Raw genomic sequence first — 16,582 nt, 5'->3', positions numbered from 1 at the left:
AATAGATTGCGGAAGGATTAATGTTTGAAGTACAACCTGACTATATGATGGATATGCCCAGCAGAATTGTAATGCTGTATTTCTTCTACATTTGTTGTGTTTCTTTTCTGAGCTTTGGTTACTCAGCAGCATCTACCTGAACAGCTGACAGATGGCTCAGGCATGACTGCAGCAGCAGCCACAAAAGTACAGTATACAGCAGGTCTCATCCCTGGTGGTACTTCCATCAACCTGAAAAAGCCTTCTGACTTACATCTACATGCTGCAATTGCCATTTCTCAGTGGTAAGATCAACGGCGCAGTCAGAGCAGTGCCATGCTGGGTTGCCACCTTTGCAATTCTGGAGCTAAATGTTTAACAGCAGTAGTTTGGAAATGGGTCATTACAGTGTGAAATGTCAGAGTTCTGGGAACTGTGGTTATTTAAATAATGATATTTGCATGGTACCATTACTCATCTTAGACAAAGCTAGGAGAAAGATCTGTTTCTAATTTGTGTAATCTCAGTAGCCATCCAACTACTTGGCATCATCTATCTCATTAAGTCCTAATAGAACATGTTGAATTGTTTCAGCACACTTGGTACATCATTCAAAAACGCTGCACAGATCCTTCTGATAATGGATGTAATGACTCTTGCTGTACTAAAAATAAAAAGGATTGAGTTAAAGAATGGCATTGCTAGTATTACTACATGTTTAGAAAATATCTCTCAATTCATATAAAATAAAAATTAAGAAGCTTTTATAAGCTTCTCATTATAGAAACCCTCTTCACTGTTTCAGAAGTTGTAATGTGCTCTTGGCACTACATGGAGTAACTGTTTGCAGTGAGTGCCCAAGAATGTTCATCATCCAGGAAACTGCATGTGCATGTAAACATAATGGTGTTGTAACTCGGAACTGCAGTTTTGATGGTTTATTTTTACTCATCCTTTGTCACTGGCAAAATCAAAGGCTGGGTTTAATAATTTCTTGTGGTGAAGTTGTGTATCTACGTAGTGATTCCTAATGTAAATGTTATGTAAAATTAGAATGTAATGCTACAAAATTGCTAGGTTTACTTATTCAGAATTTTAATAGCTTAGGGATTAGGTTGATTTCCCACTGCTTTGCACTTTTTGTAGTCATGTACATTACTGTACAAGATGTACAAAGTGGATAAAAAATACTACCATTCTGTTTTGACACTTCCAGAACACACACAAAGTCAGACCTGGTAGGTTTCAATTGCCAGAACACTCGTATCACCTGCCTAAGGGAGAGTACCTAAAATACTGTTCATTCAGGTCTCTTGGTTCTTGGGGCATCGGAGTTTTCCATTGTCATGTCTTTGTGTTTGGTCTTCCAGCAGTTGTAAAAGGCTGTTGGCTGGTGGGTCCTCTGAGTACACTTGGAAAAGCTGTGGTCCTAACAGAAACAGACACAGAAACTTCTGCAACTGTGCTGGGCAGACCTAAGTGGTCACGTAGTTGTGTTTGCTGTCCTTCCTGGCCATGCAGTCAAAAAAAAAGCAAAACATAACCTTAATAGAGCTGTCCTGACCTCCTTATGAGCCAAGTAGGCAATTAAAAAAATATTAGAAATATTTTCTTTTATTTGCACATAAAATAAGAAGGTTATATTGTTATCATTTGAAAAGGGCAAGCTTAGTGTTTTGATTGTTCCATTTCAAATGTGCTTAGGTAAATATCCGTCACACAAGAGTCATATCTTTTAGTGAGATGCATGGATGTGTCATTAGTTCAGTTGGAAAGCTGTAAGGACTGAGTTAGATAGTAAAAAGATAAAGCCGAAGATTTTCCCTCTAGAGGCTGCAGTTTCTGATGTCAGTACAAGGAATATGCAGGTGCAAAAAGAAACAGAGGATAGAAGTATCTTTTCTGAAATAGTGAGGAAAGTTGGAATGTATGGAAACAGGAATTTGCTGCTTTGATTTGTACTGTAAAGTATTATACTTAAAAACATCCCCTGCCGTGTTAATGTTGCAGTCAAAATCTGTACTCAGCATCTATAAACCAGAGGAGCCAACCAAGAGTCTGCACAGCTGGTTTGCTGTTATATAGCCAGGGCCAAGTAACCAGCAGAGAAATGGAGGTGCCTGAGAGTGGCAGGAGCACCAGCAGTGCCTCCATGCTGCCAGGCAGGCTCCCTGAGATGGCTCTCAGCGAGTGGGATCTCTTATCAGGGGTAATTCCTGGTTAAGGGAATGGCTGAGCAGCAAACCTCCCTGCTGTGGTTCTGTACATGCACAGCCAGGATCTTGAGGAGCAGTACCCAGCACAGGTATTGGAAACAAGCTGAGAGCTGCCAGAGGCACCAGTTTGGTCATTTTGTATGCAGTATGCTCGCCATTGATTCTGTATAATAATACAGGGGATACAGGAATTTTAGGAACATTAAGGTAATTGCCACTACATGGTAAATATGTCTCTTGTTAACACCTCAGTCTTGTAAAAATATTACAAAAGCTTTTGTTAAAAAGCTTAAACTGATGCCCCGTGCAGGCAAAAGTAGTTTTTATTTTTTGATGCTCTTAAACATTTGCTGAAGGGTTACTTAAGTCTAGCAGGAGAATGATCATGAACAGAGCAGGAAAATTAAAGTGGCAGAATATGACTGTGAACATTGAAATATGGGAGAAAATAAAGAGTAGGTGCCTGCCGTAAACAACAGCACTGCTTTGGAGCCGGGTGTGACAAACTGGCTTCACATCATTTGGCCACAGCAAGCCAGGGGCATCTGTTCCACACTGAAAGTGTGACCAGTCTTGCTGTGAAAGGGAAGTAAAATACCAGCAAAGGATGCTGCAACTTGGTCTAAGCTTTTTATCCCATAAACAGGTGAGATTCATGGTGGCTGCTTCTTGTGTCCCAAATATGGGAATTCATCGAGAATGGAACCCAGAACCTTCTACATGCAGTACTGACCAGAAGCTCAAGCGGCAGTTTTGCAGCTGATTATTTTATTCAGTTCTCTCTTTCTTTCACTTTTTCTTAGGTACTGTCTTGTTAACCTTAATTACCCATGCTTCCATTGTGACCAGAGCCAAGAGGAGGAAACAGAAAGGCACAGGACAAGAGTGAAAAAGTATTTTTTGACTAAAAATGAAAAACTAACAATAGTTCCCAAGAAATTTAAAAAGTCTTTTCTGATCAGAAGTTGCAAGGCTCTGTCTTTTGGCAGTTACTTCCTCCCATGCTGTAGGACAGGATTTTCTATAGGACTTTGGGAGCATTATGCAGTCTCAGGCTGTTTAAGCCTAGGCTGTGTCAGACTTTGCCCAACTGGCTGCTTCCACTCTGAAGTGCATCCATACTGAGGGCAGCACTGCTTTGGGTTCCTACAGCAGGCCATTGCCATCCCAGTCTGAATTTGTCAGCGTTTTACAATCAGATATGCACAGGAAGAAGCACAAATCCTCCCTTCTTACTTAAAGTGCAAAAGAAAAGTCCCTGGTTATGGCTACTCCTGGCACTGTTCTTTGGGCTGCTTGCATCATATACTGAGGATAAACTTCATTGGGATGACTGTAACGGAACGCTTAACAAGCTGGTGGTTAGCACTGCTTTTGAGAAGCACTAAGATGGGCTCAAATACTTACATCAAGGTGATGGTGGAATCTGGGTTTCCCAGATCCTGCTTAAATTAGTAGATCCTAATTCCATGTTGGCTATTTGGAGTCTGTGGGCGATGCAAGCAAAGAAACCAGTCAGCTGTGGTGCTTAAACAAGAGCTAAATGCCTGTTTCAGTGCAGACAAGACTCAGGCCGTGCAAGAACTGTGTGTGGAATGGGACTCAGCAGCTACCCTGTCCTCTAGTCTTGGGTAGGATCAACTGTTGCTAAATAGACTTTTTTTTTAACTTGTTCTTAACATGCCCAGAGCAATTTTCCAGATACTTTTACTCTTGAAAAATGGTCACTTCAGTCTTCCTTCTGAGTTTACCTGAAAATACCAAACCAATTTCATCCAGCCTTCTTGCCGCAGTGGGAAGTGGCCTCCCAGGCACTAGAGTGTTTCTGAATCCATAGCTGCCCCATATTCCCTGCAAGTCCTGCAAGGAGATCCCATACCTGGTGGAGACCAACATAGCCAGTTGGGATCAGCTAGGGCCAGCAGTGTCTCCCAGCACTCTGCATCCAGCGCTTGCTGAGGGCGAGCTGAGGCCTTGTGCTTTCCCCCACTGGCAACAGTTTTCATCTGGCTAGATCCCTGCTCACAGAAGGTGATCCGTTCTGCTCACTGCAGATTGCAACTTGCCCCCATTTGATGTGGAAGATCATTTCACAGTGTCACATCCCTAATTTGCAAATGATTTGCACTCCAAGTTGTGGGAGCGAATAATTCCACATGTCATTTAGAAAATGTGGCCTGTGGAGTCTATTTGCAGTAACCACATTAGTTAAATTACCAGTGTGATTAACTGTAGGAATGAATGTGCTTTCATAAATGCCAGAACAATTATTTCTCATAATTCATTCCACTCCTTGCAATATGGCCATAAGATTCCGAGCTAGTGTTTTTCAGATAATATATTCCGTATTTGCTGATGAGGACATAAGAGAAATTTCTTCTTTCTAGGGCTATTAGATTATACTAATTTGGAGAACATTTCCAGTGTTCTTCATCAGAGTTGAGTAAATTGTGAGAAAAATTATTTTCAGTTTAGGTGGTCAGGAACATACTTAGCAACAAAATACTCTACTCATTCTCTTATTTCTGCATCCTTTCATTTAGGAGGTGGGGAAGTGTTAAAAACTGTGTGAAGTGAATGTGTATGTATAAATACTTCGTGTTTACAAATCCAGACTGCCACTTTACAGTGGCACCAGTTGCGTGTTTACTTCTTTGTCAGTGGCAGATGCATCCCCATGTTATTGATCTGACTAGGGAATGGCATCACCTCAGTAGGGCTCATTGAACCGTACGTTTGTTTTCAGAACTGGTTTTGTGAAATAATCTGTATTGGAAGAAAAAGAAGAACTTTTAAATATACTGTCTGTCTTCTGTACTTCTGTTCCTAGTTGCCATTTTGCTGTTAAAATCTTCAGTTCTAATTTCAAGAAACATCAACATCATGATTAGGAGTGTTAGTGCTGAAAGGTCAGATCTTTCTCTTTTGACGCTATCAGAGAGCTATGCCTTTTTCTGCTGAAAGCTTGAAAATAGTCACATAGTTTTATATTGGTCTTCCTTCAGTTCAGTATTAGAGTCGAAATTCCTGTGTACCACCTGCATTTATACTAAATTTGATCTACAGTGCACATTCAATTTCAGGCTGTAAACAAGTTGTGCCTTATCAGCTGTTGGCTTGCTTTTCTGTGAACCAGAGTACTTATTTCAGTTAAAATAATGTGGGAAAGGAATGCTGGATCAGAGGGATGCTAACAACAGCTGGTGAAACACGTGTCGCCGTGACTTGAATTGCAGTACGTGTGCCCTAATTTCTCAGTAAATTGATACACAACTTTTGTGTTGATTTTTTTCTGTGAATATTTTGCTAGGGTGAAGGCATGCAACATTTTCATTCAAATTCAGAAAAAAAATCTGCCTTGCTAATTAGTGAAGGCTACTGTAGATATCATGTAGTCAAATTCTTATTGATCTCAAACGCCCAAATCTGTGAGAGATGATAGGAAAAGTTGACAAATCATGTAAGATGGAGTCATTCCATTAAATTTGTATGATTCACATCTACAATAATGAAATGAAAATGGCCACTGTTCAACAGGACTGAACAAAAATGAATGCTAAGCCATCCTACAATTGAAGGCTAACATCCTGTAACAATACTTTAATGAAAAAAAGCATGGGGCTTCAGGAGCTGTGTCTCTTTCACATGTAACTGAAATGTAATGTACCTTCTCTACAAGACAGTGGTAAAATTTTTTTCAGGCAGTTTGTGGCAGTGTTTCTTTGACCTGAATGATTGGATTTTAGATCAACACTGGAACAGTGTTGGAAGTCAGCTGTCAGCTTTCATTAGTTTAATACAAAAATTGGAGCAGTAGACACTTGGAACACTACAACCCAATTGTTGATTTCTGCCCTTTATATTCCATATGCCATGTTAGCTTTGTGTCTTTGTATTCATTGTTTCAGATAATGGCATTTTCAGAATTAGTTGTGTCATAGTAGAAGAAATAAAAATGATTTCACTCTGTTAGGTATGAAGGTAGCTGAAGATCTAGAGTAAAATTAGAGTTTTTGTTGTTATATACATGTACTGATTAAAAGTCATCATAGAATCACAGAATCATAGAATGGCCTGGGTTGAAAAGGACCACAATGATCATCTGGTTTCAACCCCCTGCTATGTGCAGGATCACCAACCACCAGACGAGGCTGCCCAAAGCCACATCCAGCCTGGCCTTGAATGCCTTCAGGGATGGGGCATCCACAACCTCCTCGGGCAACCTGTTCCAGTGTGTCACTGCCCTCTCTGTGATAAACTTCCTCCTAGTATCTAACCTAAACCTCCCCTGTCTCAGTTTAAAACCATTCCCCCTTGTCCTGTCACCATCCACCCTTGTAAACAGCCATGTCTCCTCCTGTTTATAAGCTCCCTTCAAGTATTGGAAGGCCACAATGAAGTCTCCCTTAAATCTTCTCTTCTCCAAGCTAAACAAGCCCAGTTCCCTCATCCTTTCATCGCAGGAGAGGTGTTCCAGACCTCTGATCATCTGGACTCATTCCAAGAGCTCTGCATCTTTTTTGGACTGGAGGCCCCAGCATTTTAAGGAATGTGTAGAAGTCTTTTAATGACCAATGTGACAACAAGGCACGAATTAGCCTTTCATAATACTTATATAGAAATGTTTCATTATTGATAAATATTGAAGTGTGTCCCATTTTTTGACAAGGGGCAGTGGGTTTTCAAGATGTTTGGGGTATCTGTTTCCCATCTCACTGCAATTCCCATGTTCTTTATCCAATCTGTATCCCTGCTTACTGGATGGGCTGGGATACGGTTGTTGAATACCTCAACCCACACTGCAGTCTGTAGGACAGAATGACACCAAGTGGGACTGCTGAAGTCTACAGCCCTTTCCTCTTGCAGTATGTCCTCTTACCTAAGCCAGCCCCAGTGTTCAGAGCTCCTCCTGAGGATGTGGGCTATCAGTCAGTGTGCTGCGTTTGCAACTAAGATTAAGCTGTGCAAAGCAGATGCAAATGTGACACTAGGAGGTGGAAATAGTTTCAGACTACACTGCTGTCTTTTTTGATGCTAAATTAAAGCAGCAAGTGGAAGGAGAAGATTGGGAATATATAATAAAGAATGGGAAGGATCTTTGATTTGTTGTTTACTGTATCCTCACTAATGGATAATCGTGTCTGTAATTTGATTAAGCAGATAATGACCAATGCTTTTAAATAAAATAATTCAGCTGGATTAGAATGTTCCTCAGACACTGCATGTTTTGACATAATGGCAGCATTCTAATTGAATCACTAAGAGAAAACATACCCTAAACTGACTAGATTATGGCTATGTAAATCTGGTTACCTCCTCAGCTAGACTTGGGTTTTGTGTATGCTGTCTGCCTTGAAAAGCTGCTGGTGACAAAACAAAGGTACTTTAAAAGGCACTTATGCTGAGTGTTCCGACTGCTCGCCTGTTACAAAAATACTGATGTGTTTTAAGTGGAAGGTTCAGTGCAGGTCAGCAATCTGGCATCGACTGTTTCTGCAGCATGGAGTGGCTGTTCTCTGGACATAGCAGAGATGTGCAGGTGGCCACGGTGTGATGGAGATGTCTCTTTTGTCTCTGCAGAGGCAGGGGGCAAGAAGCTGCGGAGCACCGTCCAGAGGAGCACTGAGACAGGGCTGGCTGTGGAGATGAGAAACTGGATGACCCGCCAGGCCAGCCGGGAGTCGACGGATGGGAGCATGAACAGCTACAGCTCCGAGGGAAAGTAAGCTGCAGCCATTGCTGTGGTCACCTGACATTTCTCTGCAGTGCTGATAGATGAAAGTGAGGTGAATGCTGTAGGTCCTGTTGAGTCAGAATCTTTCCCACAAGCTTGTGTCATTGATGGGCTGCATGGAGACCAAGCCCTGAGTTTCTTCTTGTGACCAAGAGAGCCTTCCATGATTCATAAGGGCAGTGTGAGGAATGTTTCTGCAGCTCCATCAAAGACACTTGGTGGGTCAGAGACACACAATGCAGTGTGTGCAGTGCTGTGGGTTAAACACAGGAAAATTGATTTTTCTTCCGAAAGCCTCTGCCTTCAAGAGTGCCTCCTCTGTTCTGCAAAGCCAAGAATTTCTAGAGTGAGCATTTCCAGGTCCCATCCACTGGAATAAAGAATTTCTCAAAGATTCTGCTAATTAATCCTGAGTAATGGATGTGAGCAGACATATGAGGCTGTCATATGTTTTAATTGTCCTGTGTCATGGTTTTCATAGAAGCCCAAGTTAAAGACCACTGAATGGCAGGTCCAAGGCTCTGCCCAGAACAGTCTTGTTGTGGATAGATCTTTTTTACTGGTATTCACAGCACTGAACAATAGACCTTTACTGGTATATTGTTAAACTGGTACTGGTTTGAGTTGCTGCGCTGTATGCACTTGAGATGGACATTCATTTATGATTGGTCATTACAAATCTCATTAGTCTTTTGTATTTTTCTTTTAATTGGTCATGTAGAAAATTACTGTTTTCTCAAGCAGTTGCTGATCAGATTGTAAGCAGTGTTACCAAAAATATGAATGATAAAGACAAAAATCTAGAAAGCTAACCAAAACAAAAGGCAAGTTCAAGAGTATTTACTGTTGTTTTTTTTTCCAATATTTTTTTCAGTTTGATTTTCCCTGGTGTGAGGTTGGCTGCAGATAGCCAGTTCAGTGACTTTCTGGATGGGCTTGGTCCTGCCCAGCTTGTAGGGCGACAGACCTTGGCAACACCATCAATGGGTAAGCATTTGTGTCCCATAAAGGTGATATACTGAGTCTGGTAATTGGAACATAGAAATTAAATAGATTCTAATTCTTAAAACAAGGATTTTCCTTGTGATTTTTAACAACTTAGTTAAGTCTATAGTTAAGAATTATATCCTGAGCCAAAGTAGAACATAGTTGTGGATTTTCGTAAGGATATTTAAAAGTAGAAAGATGCCTTGAAAAATTCAATCCTTTATCTGTTCTTCTTCAGTATTCCATTTTTGAAATGTGGCTCTGAGACCTATTCTTTCTTTGAATTACTTGAGTAGTATTGAACAAAAATACGGATTTAGGTGCAAAGTAGTTGTAATTGTCATGCCCACAGATTCTATACATTCAGAAGTACTTTTTCATACCTTTTCGTAAACTAGAGCAAGAGTGAAATGGTTCTATGCAGTTTTACAGAGCTGCTTTGTACTAATACCCTTGCTGCCTTCATGTCTCTGAAATTCTTAAAAAAGAATGTAATTTGAAGTAGTGAGAGCAACGGAAAAGGGAGGTGAGATGTTATTGCAGGGCTCTTTCATTGTTTTATTGCATAAGTAGCAGTGAAGAGAATAGGTATTAAATTACCAAGTAGTATTCAAATCTAGATTGTACTTACTGGTGGAATTCAGAAAAGAGAAGTTGTCAAATACTCATTCTAGAATTTCTTTCTTTGTTTGCCTTCTAGGAGATATCCAGGTAGGAATGATGGACAAGAAAGGACAATTGGAAGTAGAAATTATCCGAGCCCGTGGCCTTGTTGTAAAACCAGGTTCAAAGACACTGCCAGGTAAGGAAGAAAAATCTTGGCACCATGCATGGAGTTCTACTGAAAAAAAGAGAATTCAAAAAAACTTTCCAAATTCTGAGGCTTTACAGTTCAATTTTGGTGACTATTTTTTAGCAAACTCGTGTGTCAACAAATTACAATACCATTCATTGAAATAGAGAAATATACTGAAATGGTATAAAAGCATGGAGTGCATACAAAAATAATTTTCAGCAGTACTTCAGGAGAAAAAAAAAAATAGGCTGTTCTCTGCTACCAGAAGGCACAAAAGTATTTGAGTAATTGCAAATGCATTCTTGGGAATTAGATAGAATTCCAGTGCCTAAAGGGGACCTAAAGACAACTGGAATGAGACTCTTTTTCACTATGTGAAAAAGACAGGATAAGGACAGGATAAGGTAATGTAGTGACAGGATAAGGAGCAATGACTGTAAACTAAAAGAGCATTCTCTTTTTAGATTAGATATAGGGAAAAAAAAAATTATTTAGAGAATGGTGAGGCACTGGCATAGATTGCCAGAGGTGTGGATGCCCCCTCCCTGGAAGTGTTCTAGGTCAGGTTGAACTGGGGCTTTGTGCAACCTGATCTGATGGAAGGTGTCCTGCCCGTGGCAGAGAGGTTGAAACTAGGTGTTCATTAAGGTCTTTTCCAACTCAAACCATTCTGTGGTTCTCTGGAAATAAGGTGTACACTGAAGAGGTGATATAACAATCTTGGAGATGAAGGGGGAATCAACAAGATGTGTGGAATAGGTACCTATTCTGAAAAGTAGACCACTAGGTGATACTCCTTATTTTATAATGTCATGTTCTGTGACATTCTGTGAAAAGGACAATAGGCTGATATTTTTAGTGAGCTTTTCTGCTAAAATAAAAATTGTGTCAAAGTCTTTTCTTCTCTAATTTTCACTTTGTAGATTATTTAAATTATTAACAATTTGGAGCATTGATCCAAATTTCACTGAAGTCAATGCAAGTCATTCATTTACTTAACAGACCTATTTTGCACACTGTACAGTCATATATAGGAATACAGGTTGCCCAAAGGGTTGTAGATGCCCCCTCCTTGGAAGCATTCAACAGCAGGCTGGATGGGGCTTCAAGCAAACTGGTCTAGAGGGAGATGTCCCTGCCTATAGCAGGGGGTTGGAACTAGGTGATCTTTAAGGTCCCTTCCAACCTAAACCATTCTAAGACTCTATGATTCTATGAATATCTGATTTTTCCAGGTCAAAATCTGAACTGTTTTGTTGCAAAAAAGGACATATGAAAAGAAGTAAAGAAAAAAATAATACAAGGAAAAAATAAAGAAAATACAGAGATTCTTTGCATGTTAATAAATTTTGCTCGTGGAGATTTGTTCAAACAAGTTACATATCCAGTAAAAGGTAAAATTTAGCATACGGTGATAGAATATTGCAGCTATAATGCAAAAATCTGGACTTACTTTTCTTTCTTTCTCAGCACCGTATGTAAAGGTGTATCTATTAGAAAATGGAGTCTGCATAGCCAAAAAGAAAACAAAGGTAGCAAGAAAAACGCTGGAACCGCTTTATCAGCAACTTCTATCATTTGAAGAAAGTCCCCAGGGAAAAGTTTTACAGGTAATTTGCATTGCTATTCTTAAACTGAGAACATCTCTTGTTCAGTTCTCACTGAAAAACTTACAAAAATCTTTCATGCTTCATTTGGCAAGTTTTACTGTTTCAAAGCCTTGTTGAGTACAGAAATACCAGAGTAACACTTACTGATGATTAGCAAGTAGAAAATGCTAGGAAAAAGTTAGCTATAGATTATTTTGCCTATACTATCTGTGCTTCTTATCTCACTGGGCTTTCTTTGGTATTACGGATAACTACTCAGTTACTTCCCAGCTCATTTCTGCCCTGTATCTTGGTAATATATGCTGAACTAACCTGTATCATAAGTGGAATAGTTCCATCCTTACTATATATAATTAAATAAAAGGAGGCACTTGAAGAATCAAGTAAGTTCTTGTCATTGTCACTGATTTATTTCTGTTTTTGTGTATTTCCTTTGCTAACAGATAATTGTTTGGGGAGACTATGGACGTATGGATCACAAATCCTTTATGGGAGTGGCGCAGATACTTTTGGATGAACTGGACCTGTCCAACATGGTGATTGGGTGGTTCAAACTCTTCCCCCCTTCTTCCCTAGTAGACCCAACTTTAGCTCCTCTCACCAGAAGAGCTTCCCAGTCATCTCTTGAAAGTTCAACAGGACCTTCGTATGCTCGCTCATAGCAGCTGTGAAACTGTTGTCATAGCAACCAGCGTTACAAAAAAAATAAATTACAGGTCGCAAACCCTGGTAACACTGCATGCTTAATGTTGTGTCTTCTGAGCCTGTTTCTAGGGCTACAACGCGATCCTGTGTTCTCAAGGAAGTTGCACACATTGTGCCCTACAGAAGGCCCTCAGGTGAAGGACTGAAGTCATGAAGAACTGATAGGTTTGGAGTTCAGGGACACTCAGTTTTGGTCCAATCTGAAGCCATGGACTAAACTAAAAGAATCAATCTGTTTCATGCAACAAAAGTCCTTTTCAATGGCATATCTATTTTGTTGCTCCTGTTTCTTTATCTGCCCTCCCCTCCTAAAGCTTGGTTATGCCACAGAAATGGAGTTACCCTCCCATGAAGCCATGTTACAAGTTGGTGAAATTGCAGACATTAGAAGAAAAGAAGAATGTAAAGGATGCTGGAAAAGTCAGCTGTCATTTGAAACAGTTACTTGAGATCTGAAAACTCTTCACACCAGAAAGGTTCAAGACTTAAAGTGGCAGGCTTCAAACATCCAGTTATAGATACAGTGAAACCCCAGATATGATGGACTCTGAAAAATAAAATTCTGTGGATATACTGTACTGTATGAAATTAAAGAAACTTTTTTGCATGGACACAGATTTAGCTGAACACTTAAATTATTTTCTTGGGGCTGCAACTTGCAAAAAAAAACAAAAGAATAAATCAGCCATTTTCAACAGTTTATATTATTTTTAAAAATAAATTTCACTAGTGCATGGTTTTAAAGGGAAGAGAATGCAACAGGGTGATACAAAGACACACCACGTTTATCATTCTTTAAACCAGTCATGGTCTGTATTTTTGCAGACGTATATTAAAAATAAAAAATAATTTCTATCAAATATTTAAAATTCTGTTTATGTGACAAGAAATAAGTGTAATATACTAAATTTATTTAAATGTAAAAGGTACAAGCCTTGTAAAGTTCAACATAATGTGCAAATTGTACACTTCTTTTACCTCCTCCTTTCTCTCCTTCCAGTCTCCCTTCTTCCTTTCACTCTTTTCCCCCTACACCTCCCATGATGATCATCATATTCTAAAATGGCTACCTTTTGACTTATTACTCTCTTATGCCCCATATTTGGTTTGAGGATTGCAGGTTGTTCTGCATTTCTGAATTCTTTGAGAAAAATATTGTTTAAGAACTTTTTTTTTTTCAAGCATGTTGAAAAGGATTTTGCAACATGGCTTGGGAGTACATTAATGTAATTCAGCATGTATTTGATAAAAAAAAAAAGATATTTGAACTTTTTGCAATTTATTGTACAGTGCATGGTAACTTATTTTCATTTTTTCTCACCTTCTAATTGAATTCTACAACAAAATACTGGATTCATGTGGCCATTGTAAGATGTCTTCAATAAATTTATTTTCAGCACCAGCATCATTCATTCAAGGGTTGAAGTATCATTTCTTGAAGGTTTTGGAAAGAGGAAAAATGAAGTAAATCATCGATTTTTAGGAGATAAATTTAAACAGCTTTATTTGCACTAAACCAAATTAATTGCTACAATCTTGAGATTATAAAAGCAGCAAAGATTACTAGTTCTTACAGTTCTGCTGTAACGTTCAGTTTTCATAAACTACATTTGTGTTGGCAAAGAGATAATTAGGTAATATCAGTCTGAAAATGTCAGTCTTTGGTTCGTCAATAGCCTTAAAGAAAGCTTATGGGTACCTCTCAGGCAGTTATTTGACACCATTACCAGAACCGTCATTGCAGTCAACAGATCTCCAAAATCCTGGCTTTTGTAGCAGACAGTAACTGCCATTGGGTGGTGCTGCGAGTTCAAGCTTCTCATTAAATTACATGATTTAAAGGGAATGTAACTGGCTAACATTTAATAATAAAACCTCCCTTTTTTTCTGGGTCTTTGTATGCCTTTATTACCTACTTAAGGTTTAATATTGAAACCTTGCAATAATTTTTGAAATACACATTGCATTTACCTTTCAGGCCACACAGAATTATTCTGATTTTATTTAAAAATCTATTCGTGTTTCCCATTGAGAAATTGTACATGCCTCATTAGAGGGCAAAAGTAATAATAGTATCACTTAAATTGCCTTTTACTTTGTGCAATATCATATAAGTCGAGATTGTGTCTTGTCTTCAGAGTTTGTATAATGGATCACTGTTAAGTTAATGAACAGACTGGTAAAATTATATTTATTGAAATAATTTAGACACCTGTCTACCAGCAGCAAATAAATGCTATCAACATGCAGTCTACAATATTCCCTAGGGTAAAAGAAAAATACATAACCATTTTCCTGATACTGTGAGATGCGCGCACACATTGCTGTGTTCATTGTCCTATACAAATTATTTCCAATTTTAAAATCAAGGACACGATGCATGGAAGGTTTGTACATACTTGTCATTATGCAGTATTTATTTAAAAAAAAAATTAATGTATTTTTTTTAATTTTCACACGTCTGCAACTCTACTTATGGTTTAGTCATGTAAATAGCACTATTTCAGTGATCACTGCTGTCTTGTACATACATGTTTTAAAAAGTTAAAAGGAATTACAGTCGGGGAAAAAAAAAAAAAAAGGGGCAGATTAGGGCCTGTAATGAACACCAACTAATGTAAATCGAACTCATTCTGCTGATGGTATTCAACACTTTAAATAAAACATTTTCTTTACAGAACTTGCGTGCAGCACTTTGGTTCTCTTCTCACTGTGACACCCATAAGCAATCAGACCCCACGACCTGCCCAACCCCATGACCTGCCAGACCTTGGCTGCAAGGCCATGCTCAGACTTCATTGTCACCAAGATGCTAAAGGCTGGGACTGTCCCATTTGTGAGTGGCTGCACCATGCGGGTAATTTCCAGCCTGGAAGTGGGGTGGTTGCAATCCAGGAGGCCACTTGGGATGTTGTAAACACATCTACAGCTAGGCAAGATGGCTGCTGTGTGTGGGTGGCTCTAGTCTGGCCAGGATGGAGGTGGGGATGGTGGCTTTTCTCTCTGTCAGGCAGTGTCAGCACGGACAGTGTTTGCTGGGACTCAAGCACGGCCTTTGAGTTAAGGACATGCGCCTTGGAGACTCTTGGGCACATACAGGCCAAAACCTTCTGCAGTATACTATTTTTTTTTTTTTTTTTCCCCTAAGAGGTCCTTTACTTATCTGAGACAATTCCATGATGTGGCTTGCTGTTTCTCTCATGAACTCCTCCACTTAATTTCACAGAATCAAAGTTGTAGCCCTACAGAGTTGTAGGGGTAAAAGGGACTTCTAGAGATCAGGAAGGCCAACCCCTACTACTGCAGTTCCCTGCAGCAGGTCGCACAGGAAAGTGACCAGTCTTGAATACAGTCTTCTCTCTAGAGAAGGAGACTCCACAGTCTCTCTGGACAGCCTGTTCCAGTGCTCCATCACTTTGAAAATGAAGTTCCTCCTGGTGTTAGTATGAAACTCCCCACGTTCCACTTTCTGTCTGTTGCCCTTTTTATTCTTGCCACCAAAAAGAATCCATCCCCATCAACATTTCAAACAAAGCAAAGCTATAGATCTTTTTCTTCTGTGCAGTCCTGTGAGGGGCTTTGCTCATGGCTTCCAAAGGTTGGCTCAGATGATGGATCCATGCTGTTTTTCTCAGAAAAACAGTGAAAGTACAGTGAAAAGTGTAGTCAAACACTGACACCATAGGAGTGTAGCACTTTTCTGCTTCCATGCCTTCACTGCAGGTCTTCAAGGCTTGCAAGGTGTGTGGGGCCACCACATGCTGACCAACATGCCTACACAGTTCCCAAGGCTGCCTACTGCTATCAGACATTCAATAACTGTGTAAGATTAAAGTATAAACATTCTTACATAGAAGGTTGTCTACCGAAGTTTAATCATGACACAAAAGTTAGTAAAGTATTGGTTTGGTTTTCACAGCTTTCTCACAAAGTTAAGTAATTCCATGAGGGAAGGCTGGAGTAGGTCACATTAGTTCCTTCAGCTCCTACCTCAGATTAAGACTTCCCTCGCTGTCACTCAGGCAGCAAAAGGCAGATACAGAGTTAGAGGTCCCAGATAATCTTCCAAGTGCGCCTAAGCTCTCTGTTCCCTCCTTGGTAAGCATCTACAATGAGCCTTTATCAAAAATGAACTGCAATGGGACAAAGGCAATGCACATTTTCCCAGACAAAAATGGCCCACTTTCAGGGCAGATTCATGGAAGCTGGCTCTAGCTAGCAATAAATAAATAAATAAATAAATAAAGCTTTGTGCTACTACGACCAAAGAGAAATCAGCTTTCCGGAATTATTGGCTTCATACCTGCCTATTTTAGATATCTCATTTAGAATGGAATGAACAGCTCTGGGGAGATCAATTTCTCTCCCCCTCTTCCCATTGACAACACAGGCAGAAAGAGTAATTACTTCCCTGAGCTGAATGGCTAATTTCGCAGCAGTTAGACTTAAGAGAAGTGGACCAGTCTTGACAGCCAGAAATGAGAGGAAAGACTCAGTAGTCCTTCATTAGCAAGCTCTATCTGAAGTGCCTATGGAATTATCAGGTCTAAGGGCA

At 39.6% G+C, this 16,582-nt stretch overlaps 1 protein-coding gene across 38 annotated transcripts in view; it reads left to right on the top strand.

The window, feature by feature from the left end:
* The window catches only part of RIMS2 (regulating synaptic membrane exocytosis 2), a 437,579-nt gene extending 422,907 nt beyond the window's left edge, over positions 1-14,672 (top strand). For all 38 annotated transcript variants that reach the window (XM_042839685.1, XM_042839666.1, XM_042839675.1 and 35 more), the window contains 5 exons: positions 7,776-7,917; positions 8,804-8,916; positions 9,617-9,718; positions 11,183-11,322; positions 11,766-14,672. In XM_042839685.1, coding sequence (XP_042695619.1) covers positions 7,776-7,917; positions 8,804-8,916; positions 9,617-9,718; positions 11,183-11,322; positions 11,766-11,984 — 716 coding nt within the window. In that variant the 3' untranslated portion in view covers positions 11,985-14,672. The remainder of the gene's footprint in view (positions 1-7,775; positions 7,918-8,803; positions 8,917-9,616; positions 9,719-11,182; positions 11,323-11,765) is intronic.
* The last annotated feature ends 1,910 nt before the right edge of the window (positions 14,673-16,582 follow it).

Source organism: Centrocercus urophasianus, unplaced genomic scaffold (assembly GCF_019232065.1).
Source record: "Centrocercus urophasianus isolate 14NV4802_14NV808 unplaced genomic scaffold, USGS_Curo_1.0 seq_11, whole genome shotgun sequence".
Taxonomy (NCBI): domain Eukaryota; kingdom Metazoa; phylum Chordata; class Aves; order Galliformes; family Phasianidae; genus Centrocercus; species Centrocercus urophasianus.
This window is presented reverse-complemented; position numbering and strand designations above follow the sequence as displayed.